Raw genomic sequence first — 18,712 nt, 5'->3', positions numbered from 1 at the left:
TTATTTTACCAAAACACTAGTCTCAGCTATTCCCTTTAACTGTTCCAAGATTGTTATGTTAAAAAATGCCATAAAATTATAAAACAGTTCACCAATAATACCCAGCTTCTTTGTGCCAACAGTATAATCCTGTATCTTGTTCAAGTTATTTTAAAGGGAGAGTGTACAATGAAAACACGCAGGATAAAAAAAAGGTTTTGCCAGCCACTGTAACTAATTTTCTTTCTTCTTTTCTTTCTTCCTTCCTTCCTTCCTTCATACACAGTGAACTCCCTGCATCAACCTTCAGTCATTGCCTTAAGTAAGTGTATGCTGTGGTGTAGATGCTGGCAATAATTATTACCCTCTGGTCCTCAGAGAGGGCAGTGGCATTCCATCATAGTATAAATTATTCCATCATAGTATAAATCTCCCAACGTTCCTTTTGCCTTGCTAAACTTTATTACAGTTCACCAACAGAACTATGAAGATCAACCCAGTACATGATTTGTTTCTCAGGTCTCCCCTATCATATTACAGTACCAGCCTGGGACAAAGACTGAGAAACTAAACCACAGTTTCCCCTAAGTGAGCACACTCACCACTGTGCTGTTCGGGACCGTAAATCATTGTCTTACTAGCTGTAAGTTCCTGTGGCTCTGGTTGTTGTCCAATGGAAGGAGTGACATCAGTATGTGATGACTTTCAATTGGTCAATGGTGGTAAGCCCTGTTGTTGGTGATGATAAAACTGATGGAGTCTGCATTTGAGGGTGTAGGATTTAGGAGTAGAGTTGGAGTGGAGCTGAGTGGAGCTGGAGCAGAGCTGGTAGATTGAGGAGTTAGGTTTGGAGAAACCTCTCCCTGGGGTTTGCTCTCTCTCTCTCTCTCTCTCTCTCTCTCTCTCTCTCTCTTTCTCTCTATCTCTCAACTCTCATCTCTCATTCCTTCTATTAGGTAAAATTCAGGTATTGTATGCTGCATTTCTATTATATATAACCTGTATTGTAATATCATTACAATATCTAACTAACAGAGCATGTCATAACATGACAAATAATTCATATTAATTATAACAAGCAAGAACCTTTTTATCCAAATGAAGGTGTAGGAAAATGTATACAAAGAGATTAGCACTGCTTACTATCAGTAGCCTGCCTGTAGTTCTCAAAAAACCTGATATTTCCTGGCTTTTAAAACAAAAAAGTTACCGTGCTCTGAAACTTGAACAGTGTTTCAACACTGAAACCAGTTTTAGCTTACATGGCTCTCCTGCCCCTCCCTCAGGTTGTAGGTGAGGTCATGGGTGATGTCTTGGACAAAGCGGTGGGAGTACTCAGGGTACAGGTCCAGCACCTCATACAGTCCCCTTAGATTAATGCACTGCAGGTCACAGTATGTCAGAGCTTTCACGTCTGCATTGGTCTTTATCACCCGGTTCTCCACAGACAAGTTGGCCCCAATCAAGTCTCCTTTACCTGTATGGGAACACACACATGCAAAATTATCTGGCAGTCATGTCCACATAAACAATATAAACCTTGTTTTGATTCTATCTTAGAATATACACACACAGACTGAGGGTGAAAAGTTTATGTATTGATTTGATTTTGATTTTGATGTATAAGGCAGTCATTTGATATTTGGTGATTTCTCAAATGTTAGTACACTATGATGCATTCCTCTCTGTAGCACATGTTAAATATAACCTTTACATCCATTACACAAATTTTACATTTCGAACTGACAATAAACACAGGTTGGCAGTAAACATTTATTAAACTCTTCTGGAATGTAAATCTTCTGGAATTTAAATGATTACTATCATCCACCATAGACAAAACATTTTGATAAAATCTCAGTAGTCTCACAATATAATATTAATGTATATACAGTAATGTATATAATATAATATTGATGTATATACAGAGCATTGGATAAGGAATGTCACATTGCAGCCTTTAGAATTAACGCACTGATATATTATACTGCTATGTGTACTCCCACAGCACACACACACACACACACGCATGCATGCACACGCACGCACACACTGTGCTTCTTGGTGTCTGTGTTCTTTGATAATTATGATTTCTCTGTCACACTCACAGGCTGTGAAAATGTGTGTGGTATAGAAGTTTAATTCAGTATCAGAGACAACACTTGATGTAAAACAACACTACGGACATCACTAGGGTTAGACAACACTAGAGACAACTCTAAAGACAACACTGGGGTTAGACAACTATAGAGACAACAATAGAGTTAGAGAACACTAGGGTTAGACAACACTATGGTTAAACAGCACTATAGTTAAACAGCACCTTCCTCTGTCAGTAGGACACTGAGTCACAAGCAAGTGCCAGAGAGGTATACTTCCTGTACACACACATACATACACAAAAATACATATTGACATATTTGGGTTCTTTTAGTTTTCATTTTGATTTAAATGATATACTTTTTTGGGACATTTTTTTGTTTTCCTATTATTATTTCCCCACAAAGAACTAAATATACACACACACACACACACACACACAGAAAGAGAGAGAGAGAGAGAGAGAGACATTTGCAGTGACTGGCAGAACTTAGGGTGGTTTGACTCTTCACATGTCCAGAGCTCTGTCTTGAATACATTCGAAGTGTATGAAGTCTAATGAAGAGAGTGACCCGTCAGAGCAGATACATCACCTGCTTATATCCAAGAAACGCTATGTTAACAGCATATTACATCTATTAATTGAATTGTTTCATACTTAAAAAAAACAGCTGATACTTCTGCATTTGATAAATATAGAAAATAAAATATTTATCAATAATGAAGTGAATAATAAATATGCAGTCTATGGTATGTGATATCCACCAACATTATAGGAATGATATCCATTAACATCAGAGTGATATCTACTAACATTATAGGAGTAATATCTACTAACATTCTAGGCGTGATATCCACCAGCATTATAGGAGTGATATCCACCAACATTATAAGAGTGACACCCATTAACATTATAGGAGTGGTATCCATTAACACTGTAGGAGTTATATCCACTAGCTTTCTGTACTGTTAAAGTCAAAAGATAGTGAAAAGTCAGATTACTTCATAATTTATAATGATAGTGATGAGTCTGTTTGGATTACATTTTTTACCTATTGCTTTCTTAATTAATAAATGACATATACATCCAAACAACCACAGATAAAAGGGCAGCATCTGGCTACAAAAACCCATTATTATGTTTGACTAATGTGTTTAGCAGCTCTTGAGCCAACATACATGTAAATGGTTGAATGACGTCAATTAAAGAGACGCATTAGTTGCTGCATTCAAAACAATCACACACCCCTGATATGAGAAGGTATTGCCTATTACATCTTTGAGTAAACAACTGCAAGAAGTGTGGATAGTTTTGTATGTGGTTTTTGGGATGAGGTTTGTGTGTTATGTTAATGATTGACTGAAGTTAATGGTTTTAAAATAATAAATATAAGAAGAATGATTTGAAGATAATTTTAAAAAAATAAGCTGCTATCCTAACAGTCCTTTTTTTACAGGTCTATGTATGATACATTCTTGTATGCCACTGGTTCCTCCTCTAGTTCCACCTCTATCCCACAACCTCCCCCACTTTAAAATTCATGGCCATTCAGGAACAGATTACACAGCTCATTAGCTTCACCATACCACAAACATAAAGGTCAAAGTTATTTTTTTATATAGAAATCACTCCTCTTACACTAAAGCTGCTAAAGGCTGTCTGCTCCAAATCATGATGATCCCTCGGTCATGGGGCTATAGTTTACTGATCAGCTTGCAAAACCACATCATAGACGTGTTCTGCTCTGTACCACTCAGCTCCTTTCAGAACACATCACAGCTGTCTTTAATTTTTTGGTCACTGATTCCCCAGTTATCCCTCATGAAGTTGCCCGAGCCTTCTCCTGAGTATCAAACATTTTTTCCCACAGACTTGGTGTTCTGTCTTTGCCTGATCTCCATTTTCTGTTTTTCACTTCTCTGTTTGGATTTGCCCCTGGGCCACTGTGTGCTCATCACGGACCCTCACTTCAAGTGTATCTGTCCCATTTGCTATAAAAGACTATTTTGCACTTGCATCCTGGCTATTTGTCATTTCTCACAGTTATGTGGGGTTATTTGTTGGTTTACTTTCTCTGTTTTGTAAGTCCTCGACTCTCAAGTAGCTCCTGCTGTTTGCCAGATTGTAAATAAGAATGTTCTTAATGATTTGCCTGGTTAAAAAAAAAAGGTTTAATTAATAGTAAATAACTAAACAGAGACTATGGACACCCACCCCTGGGCAGCTAGTGCTTCCCGATGAGCAGGGTATTCAAATGTCATATATTTTCTTTTAGATTTTTTTATAGAAAATATTTTTTACTATTTAACATATATATTTTACTTGCATATGATTGGCCAAGCATTTATTAGTGTACTTATATGTGATTATGTTTTAATGTTTGTCCATGTGCATAATGGCATGTAGGTCCACAAGGATAACTGACCGAGAATAGCGAGCACCATGCCATCTTTGAGCACCTCCATGGAGCCAGAGCAGACAAAGAACAGGGCCTGGAGGGCATCGCCCTGCCGCAGCAGGTACTCTCCTGGGGCACAGAACGAGGTCTTGATGTGCAATGACAGCGAGCGCAGGCAGCCCCGGCTTAGAGACGAGAACACTGCCAGCTCCAGAATCTCCTTATTCAGGTGCATTGCAATGTCTGAGCGCAACTCATCAGGAAAGTCTTTCAAGAGCTGCAACACAGGAAGGAAACAGCATGGAGATTGAGAGAAACATGTATGGAGCATTCAATGTTTTAATGTTAATTTAGTTCTAGTGTAAAATGACTAATCAATTCAATTTACTTTGTAACTTGAATGAGAGAGTGTGAGAGAGACACAGAGAGAGAATCACAGAGAGAAACACAGAGAGCAGTTACCATATCAAGATGATATTCATAAATAATAACAACATGAAACTTGTACTGCAGAGTAACATGCAGCCTATCTAGCAGCTCTGTGATTACACAGCATAAATCTGCACTTGTCTATTATCTCCTTCCCACAGATGGAGATGCAACAATCCTTTTCCCCCTCAGATTACCAGCAGGTGCTCTGATCCTTTCTTACGTTTCCATTTCATTTTTGTGTAAGGTTAGGGTTACAGGTTAAGGTTTGAGGCTAAGGTTAGGGATCAAGGTTCTGGTTCGGGATTAGAGTTAGGGGTTAGGGTTTGGTGTTAGTGTTTGGGGTTTGGGTTAGGGATTAGTGTTAGAGGTTAGGGTTTGAGTTTAGCATTAAGGCTTGGGGTTAAGGGTTAGGATTATACGTAACACTGGTTCTCTACTTTGTTCTCTCACTGCCCTTCATCCCTCCCTCTTCTCATTCACGTTTCCATCCTTCATTCCGCCTGAGTGACATCTATAACTCAATCATCCACGAGCAGCACACTTATGTCTCTCTCGCCCATTCTCTCGCCCATTCTATCAGCCTCTCCCTCACCTGCTCTCTCGCCTGCTCTCTCACCCTCCCTCTCACCTGTACTTATCGTCATCCAGAGCATCTATTATTCATAACTTTGTGATTTAGCCTGGTGTATTCCAGCTCCTTTCCCCCTACTCCTCTTGCTACTGGAGTAGAGTGTCTGGGCTCAAGGACACACTGCAGAAAGTCTCTCTGTTATGCCACTCTCTCTCCATGTCATGGACCTGTTTCTTTTTTCCTGTTCAACTGTCTGTAATAATTTGTGTAACCTGTCAAAGAGTACTAGTTACTAGTCATTAATGTCAGTTTAAAATATAAGTGATGTTGATTTTGTTGGGTCCTTTTCTGGAACAGAAGAATGACCATTATGTATCTGTATAAATAAAGAATATAATTAGAAGAATTATTAATATCATAAGAATGATTAACAACAAAAATAATATTAATAAAAATTATTATTACTATACCTATTGACTACATTGAATAAAAAATAAAGCAAGAGTAAAAGTTCTCTTGCTAGTGTAACTAAGGATACAGCATAAATGCATAAATGCATAAATGTATAGCAGAAATGTTTTGCAGAAAGACTAATTTCAAGCCATGGTACTGCCCACAGGTATACCTCTAGGATATCTTCAGGCATTAAGTTGCATACAGTCACATACCCTCAGCCAGGATTTGGGTTTACCTCATTGGAGTCGATGCCATTGTTGACTGACCAGGTAGTCTGGAAGTACTCCAGCATGCGCTGCTTCAGGGCCTGGGGAAGGTGGTGCACTCTGATGAAGTCCTTCAGGTCTTTAGTGCGTGTGTGGTATGATGACCAGCGAGAGTACATGCGCTGAATGATGGCCGTCACGTTGCCAAAAACTAGAGCGTGCATGAGGGCTGTGGGAACCACACACATTTGAATACATGATTACATTCAGCACAATCTCACAATTATATTCACAATTATATCTGCACAATTATATTCAGCACAGACGCACAGTTACATTCAGCACACACATTCATATGCACAATTACATTAAGCACACGTGCATGATTACATGGAGCCAATTACATTCAGCATGCACACACACACACACACACACACACTTAACTTACATTTAGCACAGATGCACAATTACATTCAGCCCACACACACTCATGTGCACAATTACATTCAGCACACGTGCATGATTACATGCACGTGTACAATTACATTCAGTAGACACATGCACACTTACGACTGCAGAGAGCACATACACGCACACACAATTACATTCTGTACATTCAGCAAATTCATGCACATGAGCTTCATTAAAAGACAAACATATTTTGGTCTATTCCATTTTTTCTACTGTTGATTTTTAGTAATATAATAACAGTTTATCTCAGTGAGTCTAATACATATATTAACAATCTCTGTTATTAAGATCCAGGATTTATTACTTGGTTATTTGACATTCTGTCACAGAACGCTCGCCTCCCCTGAGTCATGTGGTTTGGCCTGCCACGTGCAGTGGGAGGCAGTTTTGTTTGTAACCACACCTGCGCACACCTGCACCTTGTTTGTCTAAATTTATATAAACCCATGTCAAAGTGTGCAGGGTGTTGGTTATTGTAGACGTAATGTATGGATGTTTCATGTTAATGTAAAATGTACTCTTGTTTCTTGTATCTGTCTAACGTTAACCATTTCATGTTCCTCGTGTGTGAATCTTGTGAGTGCCGTTAGTGTTCTATGTTAATAAATGTAGTCTGTGCGTCCTGCCCCTCGCCCTGCGGCACTCGGGCCACAATACGTTACACATTCTCCCAGTTATTTTATGTTCTCTGATCATCGTCACATGACTGGTGTACAGAGTAAGCTAAGGGTGCCCAACCTTTAACCCCCTTTTCCATTCCATCAAGGTAATTAGGAACATTAAAACTTTGAAGTCAGGTGTGTGATTTTTGGCACAACTAGTACCTATGGAGCGGTAGATGTAGGAGCTGGGGACCAAAAAGCCACCCTGTCCTATGTAAAACACAGATATGTAGCTGGTGTTTGATTGCAGGTGAAAATTGCATTGTAGGAGAAAAAGTGTTTGTCTGCATTGTGTGTATGTACAGTACACCAATTTTACTGGTGGATAGACAGGAGTGGGACATGACTGCCTTCTGGATAAGGGTGACATTTCAGAGAAAATGCCCGTAGATTACTACAATGACCTAACTTTGACCCATCTGCCACAGTAAAAACACAAAAACACATGCACACACGTACACCCACACATACACACACACACACACACACACACACACGCACACATATGTTTCTTCACCTCCAATGAGCATGGTGCAGATGGAGAAGATCTTCTCGGCATCTGTGTTGGCAGAAACATTACCAAAGCCAACACTGGTGAGGCTGCTGAGGGTGAAGTAGAGGGAGGCGATGTAGACACTTCGCAGAGACGGGCCGCCACCGACAGCCGAGCCATTGGCCACTCCGCCGTACGGGGACTCCAGACGCTTACCCAGCTCATGTAGCCAGCCTACAGAAAGTAGCAGTGAGATAGCACTCAGGACACTCAGGATGCTCAGCATGACCAGAAAGGGCAAAACAGGGCTAGTGCTGGATGAGAGGAAGATTACATAGCTGACACTCTTAGCATTCCTCTGACACCTGGGAGCTGTATCATTTAAAACTTTGCTGTGAGCAAATAGTCTGCATATTGTGTAAATGTAACATTTATCAAATCAATTTTAACTGTTGTGAAATACACAGTCATTCGATGTGAAATAATTCTGAAAATAAATGCTATACATTGTGCTTGGCAAAGTCGATATTTAAATGACATTAGTCATTAAATGCTATACTTGTTTTAAAAATAAATACGGTTAGAGCAGGAGATGAGACTGAGGTTGGAGGTTAGATAAGTTTAGACTAAGTAACATACAGTGGTTAATATTTAGGCTGGATCGTGGTGTTATTTCCCCTGCAAGATGTGATTTTGATCCACAGTAATACAGCTATTCCCACATTTTAGACCACTTTATACCAGAACTAAGACAGGACTCTGGCTGATTATTGCATTTATCTCTGCCAACGCACTTTGTACACTTCTCCATAAGTGTAGCTCTTTTGTGTCCTTTTAAGCACCACATCAGAGAAATGTCAAATAATGGCAACAGTCCCCCCTCTATAACAGAGTGGGTAACACTGCTATGACCCACACTGCAGAATTCTCAGGTCCTTCTGAACATGAGCACTGGATGTGATCATTCAAAACTGGGGAATTCTGCTGTGCTGGCACTTAGGAGCTAGCCAGGCCTTTCCACATGGATACAGCACTTGCTCGTTTCTAGCAGAGCACCGCAGTTACACTGTAACACAACTTCTCATTAATTGGCTGCCCATGTTCTACCTGTTCCTGTTCACTTGCCCGCACACACAATTTCCAGACCGCTGTTGCTATAGTAACTACCCTCTGGAGAGGGCCTGCGGGTGGTGGCAGAGCAGGGTAAGGAGTGGAGCTGTGTGCCTCAGTACTGAAGGTAGTGTGACAGGCCCCTTTCCCAGCTGCCAGCACCACTCCTGACCACAGCCCTGAGTACTGAGCCCAATTATAGTTCAAAGGGGGAGTGTAGGGCTCTAACAAATGCTGTTCCATGGCTGGTCCTCTGAGGGCATCCTGAGTCTGTCCTGTCCTGCTTCTATGCGCTCCCTCTGTCTCCCTCCTATTTTTCATGTCCCCACATCACAGTGTCATACCTTATCTTGTACCTCTACAACCATGCTGTCATTTATCATATCATTATCATTCTTTTTCTCCTTTTTTATTGCGTTTTCTCTCTTTCTTAAGAATGTACTGAATTAACTCCAGGGGCTGTTGAGTGTACTTGGCAGAGTGGATATTTAAATGACAGTTATTCAGAGTTGATTCAATTTACAGGAGGGGTAAAATCCATTGTGCCCAGGTTCACATTGTCAAATCAAGCTTTTCATGTCACTCCATATTTATTGTTGTATGATCACTAAGTTCTCAATAATCATAATTCGGATCATCTGAATTCAGATCATCAGAATTCCAGTGATAGTAATCTTGCTCACAGTAATCTTGCTCACACTTATTTTTAGAATGTTTAGTTATTTTGTACCTGTCACTCAATGACCAGGCTAATCATTTTCATGCTTCTTCAGCCTTTTGTTCTGTATGTCTTTAAGACTTCAATTTTAATTCAGTTTAGAAATTCAGGTCCAGACCCCAGTGAGAAAGCCGCGGGTGGTAGTGACAGGGATGAATGAAAGAATCATCAGAGAAGCTGAAACCCAAAAGGGAATCAATCCTCCTCTAGTCAGCTCTGAATGATGAAGTTAAAGTCACAGATGAAGTTTACATTAGTGGCAGAATAAACTGAATCATAAAGGCAGATGACTACAATGTTGTCCGGTGTAGGACATCTGTCTACAGGTTATGTTTGTTACAACATAAGAATTGAAGGTGTTGGGGCAGGCCTGGATATTAGTGCATGTGTGTGTTTAAGTCTGTATCAGTGCTTCTTTGTACTTGTTTGGTCTCACCTATATCCCAGGGTTCAGGGTGAGTGTTAAGAGTTTCTTACCTATATCCCAGGAGGTGTGTGCATTGTGGTCCATCTCCTTCTTGCCAATGATGTACCAGATACAGGCCATCCAGTGTGCCAGTAGGGCAAACATGGACATAAGCAGGGTGAGCACGACTGTGCTGTGCTGGGAGTAGCGGTCCATCTTCTGCAGCAGGCGGAGTAGGCGGAGCAAACGCACAGTCTTTAACAGGTGCACCACCGACACCTGCCACACAGAGATGGGCCGTTAAAGGAGAATGAATCAACTTTTCACAATATTCTACCTTAGTAAAGTATAAGTGAGTAAGCACGTGCAGACAGAAAATATGATTCATACTGGGTAAGTTCAATGCTTCTTTCTTAGTCACTTGCAATTATAGTACAGTTATAAGATGATGGGAGAGTGTATGTTACTCAAGTAATAATCATTTCAATTTTGTTCAGTTTAAAAACATAAGTGAGGACAATGCTGAAGGCTTTGGGCGCTTAGGGAAACTCATTCCAAGGTCAAATTTGCATGCTACATCAACTCCAGCATCTACCTCGCTTTTTACCACTCACAAAGGCCTAAGGGCTACAGCAGGACAGCCACTGACAGAATGAAGCCAAGTAAACAACCTGTCCAAATGGACCTGGCAGCCTCTAAGTACAATGCTTATCCTTAAATACAATACTTTTGCCTAAGTACAAGGATTACTTCTAACTAAAAAGCTTTCTTCTAAGCACAATGCTTACCTCTAAGTACAGTACTTTTAAATTCAATTTACAGTTCACAACTGGAGATGTGATAATATAAGTAATTGAGGTTTATATATGTAATTAACCAGTGTAAGTTACCAGCATGTATATACGTTATGTAACCATATAGGGCAGCGGTAGCTCAGTGCAACAGAGCAAAAAAAAGGGAACAGGCAAGGAGAGTAATCCAATGATTCAGGCAGTAAACCGATACACAAGAACACTAAATGATAATCTACAGCTCAGAAACATAAGTGAGACACAAATGAGACTTCACAAAGACACACAGAAACAAGACGGCTTATATATTGAAACATATTATGGAAAATGACATAGGTGTGACATCAGGAGACTGGGGATGCATAGGAAGGGTAACATAGTTCACTGTGGACAGTGTCCTAGCAGAAGCCGTGGCAGGGTGGCAGATAAAGCTTCACACTTTTGGAAAAAAAATAGCTAATTTCATATTTTTCAACCAAAGGTTATGTCCGGTTTTACTGCGTCACTTTACAGTATTCCTATATTACGTACTTGAGTACTATTTGTAGCATGACAGACACTACCCAGGTGCTTGCAGATATGAACGAACCTGCTTGTTTTGTTAATAGTGGGATAATACAGAGCCATGGTTGTTGTCCAGGTGAGTAACCAGTGCAGATAAATGGGGCAGGCAAACAGTGAAACAAGACAACAGTCCAAGTTCCAAAACCAATAGAAGCAGTCAAATCAAGTGACCAAACCAGATAGGGCAAATGCAAAACTGACAACCAAGAAACAAAACAGGATGGTACACAGGTAAACCAGAAACAGCTTGGTATGCATGCACTAGACAGGGCAATATTTTTGCAATGTAGACATGTAAACAGTTTATATAGGTATGATTAAGAACATGTGAGTTCATTCAATTATCAGGAGGCATGGAACAAAGGAGAGAGAAGGCCAGAGGAAGATAGGCTCCCCCTTTGATTCTTGGTTCCTCTCAAGGTTTCTTCCTTATGCTCTAAGGAATATTTCCTTGCCACTGTCACCCTCGGCTCACAAGCCTTGCTCACTGGAGGCTTGGACACAGATATTTGTAAGCTGCTTTGTGACAACAACTGTTGTAAAAAAAAAATTGCTATATAAATACATTTTATTGACTTGAGGTCTGTGATTAGTGGATCTGGGTGGACTGACTGATGACAGGTGGATGCTGGGAGATATAGTCCAAGGCTGTCTGTGTGGAAGCAGACACCAAGGTCAGGAGGTGATAACATTCATTGAGCAGAGACCTCCAAATCTACACCCTCCTTTATCTCTTTTCTAAAGTCTGATTTCGCTCCCAGAGTGGTTAGACTGAATGCCTGAGTTGCAATTCAAAGAGGAAATAGAAGAGGTTGTGATGAAACATCTGCAAGCAAAAAAAACTCAGCACTTTTCCTCTAAAGGCTTTCATGCTGAAAGAACTTGAACTCTAGAGGAGTGTAAAGGCCTTGGGTGTGTCATTAAGCATGACTCATTTAAATAATGTTAACTCAATATTAGGCTTTATTAGGAGTCAAAATCCTCACAACAGGAGGAGCAAATTGCTGGACTTTCCAGACAAAATACTGAACTAATCAAAGAGTGTTAAGAGCAGGAAACATCTGTTTGAAATGCTCAGAAAACATATGAGAGGCTCCAGAAGTCACTAAAAGGCTCCAGAAGTCATTAAAACAGAAACTCGCTGACTCTGGGCAAGACAGGGACTGCCTTAAGGCTAAATTAAGATAACAGCCCCATCCTCCACTTTCAAAGTAGATCAACAGCTCCGGCCTCCACCTTCAAAGTACTTTGCCCTGCCGCTCCTGCACATCTTATTGCAATCAGTAAATTTGTAGAAAATTTAGAAATATCTTTGTTGGTGTTCATACAGGGGAACAGGATGTTTCTTTTCTGATTGATACAGGAGCTCAAATCACTATTTTATCAAAGGAAAGTTGTGCAGCCTTAGAAGGGTTGTTTACAGACAAATGTTCTTGCTAAGGGTAGGGGTAACACTGGTGTTTTTCTCACTTGAGTTGATCCAGCTGAAATATGCCTAGGACCTAAAATGATTTCATGGCATTTTTTGTGGGGAACATTGGTGGTTGCTGACTCATCGATTGTTTTTAATGGCATACCTGAAACTCCCAGCTACTTTTCTGTCATTGACATGTCTAATGATTTTTTATCTTTTCCATGATCCCTTAGAGACAACACTGACTTAAAATCACTGTTGGAGATGAGCAGAGTGGACCAGATTACTACAAGGTTTTCACAAAACCCCAACTGTTTATCACTAGGTAATCAGGCAGCATCTCTCTCAGGCTGGATATCTTATATTTCTTTGTTACCTTCCAGTACATTGATGATGTGCTTTTTAAGCAGTGAAGACCAGTATACACATGAAAAAGATTTAAGGGCACATTTGTATCTCTTGGTGACAAAAGGTAGCAAGGCTAGCAAGCCACAAGGCTAGAATTGTAAAAGCTCCGCTATGCTGTGATTGAGTGCAAAATTCGGGACCGTGAGATACTCAGGGCTCTATTTTTCCTGCTAGAAGCTCCATGTCATGGCTGCCCTCCTCTGGCTTTGTGATTTCTATGGCAATGTCCTGCCATGTCTTCTTTTGTTTTGTTTTCTTGTCTAGCCATGTGCTTTCTGTTTGTTTTGGTTCTGTGCCCCGCTTTTGTCAGGCCTTCCACCTGTCTTTGCTTTGTTGTCCTGCCCCTGTGTAATCTGCCCCAGGTGTCTCCTGTTAGTATTTTAATTAGTTAATTTCCTTGAGGGGCTCAATAAAGTCTTCTTATTTTGTGTATGTAAGCCTTATTGTTTCTCCAGTCTTGTGACTGGTCATTGTTCTGTTAAACATTTCATGTGCTGAGTTTTATGTCAGTGTTTCTTATGTTCTTGCTTTGCTTTCATCTTTAATGATCCCCTGGTTTCTTTGTTCGGTGTTTAGACATCGTGTTCTTTAGTTTGTTAATTATGAATTCCAGTTCTGTTTCTATGACTGATTCCTCTGGCTTTTCAACCATGAAAACCTGTATGACACAGATTATGGAATTGCATTTTATAAACATAGCTCTTCTCAGCATTTGCATCCTGCCTCTATACCCTCTAATTGTTACAATGTCATTTCCTGCTACAGTTCACAAACTGCAAGCCTTTTTGGGTCTCTGTAAATACTGTAGGCCCTCAATTGATTCCTATGCTGCTATTTTACAACTACAGTAGGATCTGCTTAAAGGTAACCCTTGTCAATATGACCACATCACACACTCTAATGCAGCACAGGCTGCTTTTGAACAGCTGAAATCAGCCTGGGTGTCTGCACTGGTTCTAGGCATTTGTGACCCTGTCAAACACTGTCTTTGTGCATGAAGACTCTGGATTCATGACTTCCTGTTTGATGCAGGATCATAGCACATTTTTTCATCCTGTATCTTGTCACTCAGCTAAGTGGGGGACTGCAGTGTGTGATATGGGCTCTTCTTTATAAGCAGTGTAGGTCATTTATTTTGCTGTTTTTGCTTTTGCCTCTTAAACCTTAAAGCAGTCAGAGACAAATGCCCCCTCTCAGTGTCCACACTGCTTAACTATGTACATATTCTGTCACTCACAGCCTCTAGATGGGCCAACTGGCTTGCTGTTTTAACCACTTAATCCCAATGTTGTGATTAAAAAAAACACCCATGAACAACCTCTCCTCCTTTATGAAGTCAGTGTATTTATCATATGACGAAGGCAATGTGCAAGGCAGGACATAAGGGCGAGCCGAGATTTAGAAGATGAGGTTGAGAAGATAAGGATTAGAAGGCATTTCATTAACAGATGACAAACACAGAAACCACAGTCACAAACTGGGAACAAAACAGAGACCAAACTGGGGAACAAAAACATAAAATTAAATTAAAGGAGCCATGAGAACATGGCAAACCAATTATTCGAAATATACAGGCAACTTACATGCACAAAAACGGGAAGATGAAAACAACAGCCAACAGTCAGAACAGGAGAACACAAGACCTAAATACACAGGTGAATTAAGAGAAAACAAGACTCAGGTGAAGACAACAATGGGCCAAGATACTGAAAACAAGAGACCAGGGTGGAAACTGAACAAACAAACAAAGCGCATGTGGAGCATGTCACCATGGGAACCACAAGGCCAGAGGAAGGGAAACCATGACAATACCCTGACAATATTCCTCTGATTTGTCTATCAACACTAAAGAGTCAGGGTAAATATCACTTTGTTCTTCTGTACATATGTGTGCTGATGAACGATAGAGCTTTGCTAAGGTAAAGTGGAACTACTAGACTAGCTCTCTGTCAACCACAACGCAAAATAATATCCAGTCATCTTTTAAATAATCAGAACAAAAATTACTGTATAGCCACTAGGGCATAGATTTATGAAATACTGCTGTAGTAACTGCTTACTGTTTACAGCAGCTGGAGCAAATCCAGACTACACTACATTATACTACACACCATTAGGATCAGATAACACTGCCAAACCTATCTCTAAAATTGAGACAGTAAGTGACCATATCAAATGTAAACTCTCAAATTAGCTATACTACATTATGGATGTCAGCAGTTAACAGCGTCTCACTAACACACACAACCCAACACCCACCCACCCACCCACACACCCCATCAGCTTGTGTAGCCTTAGGCTGAGTCTGTAAATAACACTCATTATTTAGTCTATTATTATAATAACAAGTCCACTTTCAAAGAGAGCCTGTGTTCTCATATCCCTCCAGCATTAAATAATAATTCCTACAGCATAACACAAATCATCCTTCATCTAACAATCAAATATTAATAAGAGAATATAGGAGGACATGGGTCTGAAGCTCTTTAGCTTTGAGAACATTAGTGTTATTAACAGAGCAGTAAGGTCAGTCATGGCCCCTGGTTCAGCAATTATCAAAAAGACTGTGTTCTTATTGTATTAACAATAGTGAATTTATTTATTATATCTATTTTAGTCTGAAACTATTATTGAGATTCATATATAGTAAATATCAATCCATGTAGCACAGGTGGAGAAGTCACTGGAGAGGAAAGAGGATAAGGAGGAGAAAGAATGAGAGTGGTGAAAATATCAGTCCTTAAAGGGGAATTAGTGAGAAGAATGAGACAGAGGGGGAATTTAACCGAGAGCAGACATTTATATACACTGTGTGAGTGTGCTTAAGTGTGTGTGTGTGTTGTGCAGCTGAAGAGCAGTCGCAGAGTGCTTATCAGGGGACCAGAGGGTGAAATCTGTAATTGGTGAAGATAGGAAGGAACATCCCAGAGATCACCAAGGTTCATGTTACAAGCACCAGGATCACAATGCTTTTTCTTTCTTTTTTTCTCTCTCTCTCTCTTTCTCCCTCCCTCTCCCTCACACACCTCTCTCTCCCTCCCTCATTCTCTTTTCTATCTCTCTTAATAAGCCACAGTGGAGCTCTATTCATGTTTGATGTCCTTTTACCTCACAGTGGGTTCATCACCCTGTGTGTGTGTGTGTGTGTGTGTGTGTGTGTGTGTGTGTATACGTGTGTGTGCACACAAGTAGTACTGATTGATTTGGCTAGCAAGATCTAACTGAAATCTCTAGTTTTCCTCTCAATTAAAAACCAATGCTCTGTGATCCCAGCAACTGCCCACGTCAACCAATCTTTTAGTCTGTTGCAACCCTCCCTTAGCAAAAATTCTCAAAACACACTCATTAAAAGTTTTACCTCCATGAAGCCAGTAGCCAGAGATGTAACAGATAACTCATCTTGAGTCTCTCTTAGATAACAGGGCATACCTAAATTTTTCTGAGAGGTTTGTAAAATTTTAATAATACACAGATGCAGTGCAACCCTTTAATATTATATTAAATACATGAAGAGGGTTAAAAATATTTTGTATTTTGCCGCGGTTTGTATACAGATTAATTATATACACTATAATCTCTTAAATACCATGTAATGAGTCTTTTATAAATGTTTTTCTCTTGGCTAAATCTTAAAAACAGAGATAAACAGTGTCAGGTTTTTTTCTGCATACAATATCACTAACCAAAATATAAAATATTCATATCTGCTTGGCAAAATTTTAAGGTACTTCTAGATTTATGTTCCATATCATTTAGATGGTGGAGTTTTAAGTCCCTTAATACATTGCAACCAAATGATACTCAACATGATCCTACTGGAGTAATTAATCAAAACACCTGCAGTCTGGTAATGTTGTTATCTCTGGCACTCCTACTGCAGGTTTAGATTGAATGTGTTAAGCTGGGTTCACACTGTGAGATAATCAGCCTAATTTTGCTGTCCTGTGCCAAATTGCTCATCATATATGATTATCTTTAGTTGTGAGTTAAGATCCGTGTACACAAAATGCACAGTGTGACATATTTCGCAGCGGCCGGTATAGTGCCTCTATAACTAAATCAAAATTGCAGTGTGTCCTCTCCTAAGAGGCTCATCTACAAGATACCAATGAAATGTCATTGGGTGACGTGAAACTCATGGGACAATGAAACGACGTCATTGGGTGGTGTGAAACTCATGGGGCAATGAGAGGTCATTACTGGGTGACATGAAACTCATGGGACAATAAGAGGACGTCTTCGGGTTACATGAAATTCCCATTGATGACATATGCTTTCATCTCACATCTATTGTTACAGAATCTTTATTATACAGTGTGACTTTAACAACACACAATATAGCACAGTCAGAAATGCAATTCTACCAAAGTTTTATTGGCATCATCACATACTGTGTGACTTGTACCAGCCTTATAAGACCACTGAAATCACACAGTGTAATAAAATAACAAGAGCATGAAATCTTTGCCCACACTCACCACACTGACATTAAAGGCATAGAGGAGGTCAAAGGGCAGTGCAGCCACCAGGTCAATGATGAACCAGGTGGTCATGTAGTGAATGCAGATTTGGCGTGCATCAAAGATCACCTGGCCCGACTTGCTCACATATGTGGTGCGGAAGCTGAACACGATGTCTGCAATGAGTCAGAAATAGCACTGAGTCAGCACATTCAGACGCCAGAGGATCTCAGCAGATTCTAAGTGATATCTCTTTATACTCTCTGGTGTACAGGGCCTTTGTGAAGATTTCAAGTCAGCAACTATGCAGTAATTATGTGAAAAGGCTTAGTGGTTTGATAAACTAATCAACGCTTGAACTATAGCCTGAAAGACATAGGAGGAATTATGAATATTTTTCAGATACTGAGCAGCAGATGAGGTCACATTTCAAGACTGAGCTCACCAATGATGAAGAGGATCTCCACAGCAATGTCACTGACAGTTGTGCTGCGTGTCAGGTCCTCATCACCAATAAAGCAGACGTTGTATGGCACAGTGATGGCTACGTAGAATGTAGCCAACAGGATTAACCAATCCCAGCCAGCCTTGAATGTGCTGAAGTGGAGGAGGATGAACTTCGACTTTTTGGCATCTGCAACTTTGTACTCTGGCAGTGCAGGTGTATCACCAAACACATTCTGATACCAAGATGACAAAGAGGAAACAAGTGTAGGGTTACACACTAAGAACCTCAGGGGCACTGAAAGGATGTGTTTTTCAGAGATGTTTACAGATGTTTCACAACATCAGTTTTACTTTCCCTTCCTGAAATTTCTGTTTCCCTTTCATCCAAGTGTGCTGTGTGGAGCTGTTGTACAGGTGGTTTTGATAACATCTCACTTTTTGCCATTAGCTTCCTGTTTTGTTTTGGGTTTTTTTTCATTCCTTTTATTTTTTAATATAAATGAGTTTATGAACTTCCAAAAACTCAGTGTGTGTGCACCTTGCAGATAATCTGACTGCTCTCTGGAGGGTTAGGGTTAGCCCAACTCACTTTACCTAAAATACTCACATATTTATCTTTAATACA

The 18,712-nt window shown here is 40.1% G+C and overlaps 1 protein-coding gene across 1 annotated transcript in view; it reads right to left on the bottom strand.

Moving 5' to 3' along the window:
• kcnh8 (potassium voltage-gated channel, subfamily H (eag-related), member 8) overlaps positions 1–18,712 on the bottom strand; it is a 47,812-nt gene that overhangs the window by 17,016 nt on the left and 12,084 nt on the right. The window contains exons 5-11 of the mRNA XM_035529175.1: positions 18,086–18,320; positions 17,659–17,816; positions 10,075–10,282; positions 7,794–8,003; positions 6,173–6,372; positions 4,506–4,755; positions 1,242–1,456 (exon numbers count right to left, since the gene is read on the bottom strand). Of these exons, the coding sequence (XP_035385068.1) occupies positions 1,242–1,456; positions 4,506–4,755; positions 6,173–6,372; positions 7,794–8,003; positions 10,075–10,282; positions 17,659–17,816; positions 18,086–18,320 (1,476 nt within the window). The remainder of the gene's footprint in view (positions 1–1,241; positions 1,457–4,505; positions 4,756–6,172; positions 6,373–7,793; positions 8,004–10,074; positions 10,283–17,658; positions 17,817–18,085; positions 18,321–18,712) is intronic.

This window comes from Electrophorus electricus, chromosome 8, assembly GCF_013358815.1.
Source record: "Electrophorus electricus isolate fEleEle1 chromosome 8, fEleEle1.pri, whole genome shotgun sequence".
NCBI classification, from domain to species: Eukaryota; Metazoa; Chordata; class Actinopteri; order Gymnotiformes; family Gymnotidae; genus Electrophorus; species Electrophorus electricus.
Note: the sequence above shows the minus strand (reverse complement) of the source record. Positions and strands in the feature narration are given on the sequence as shown.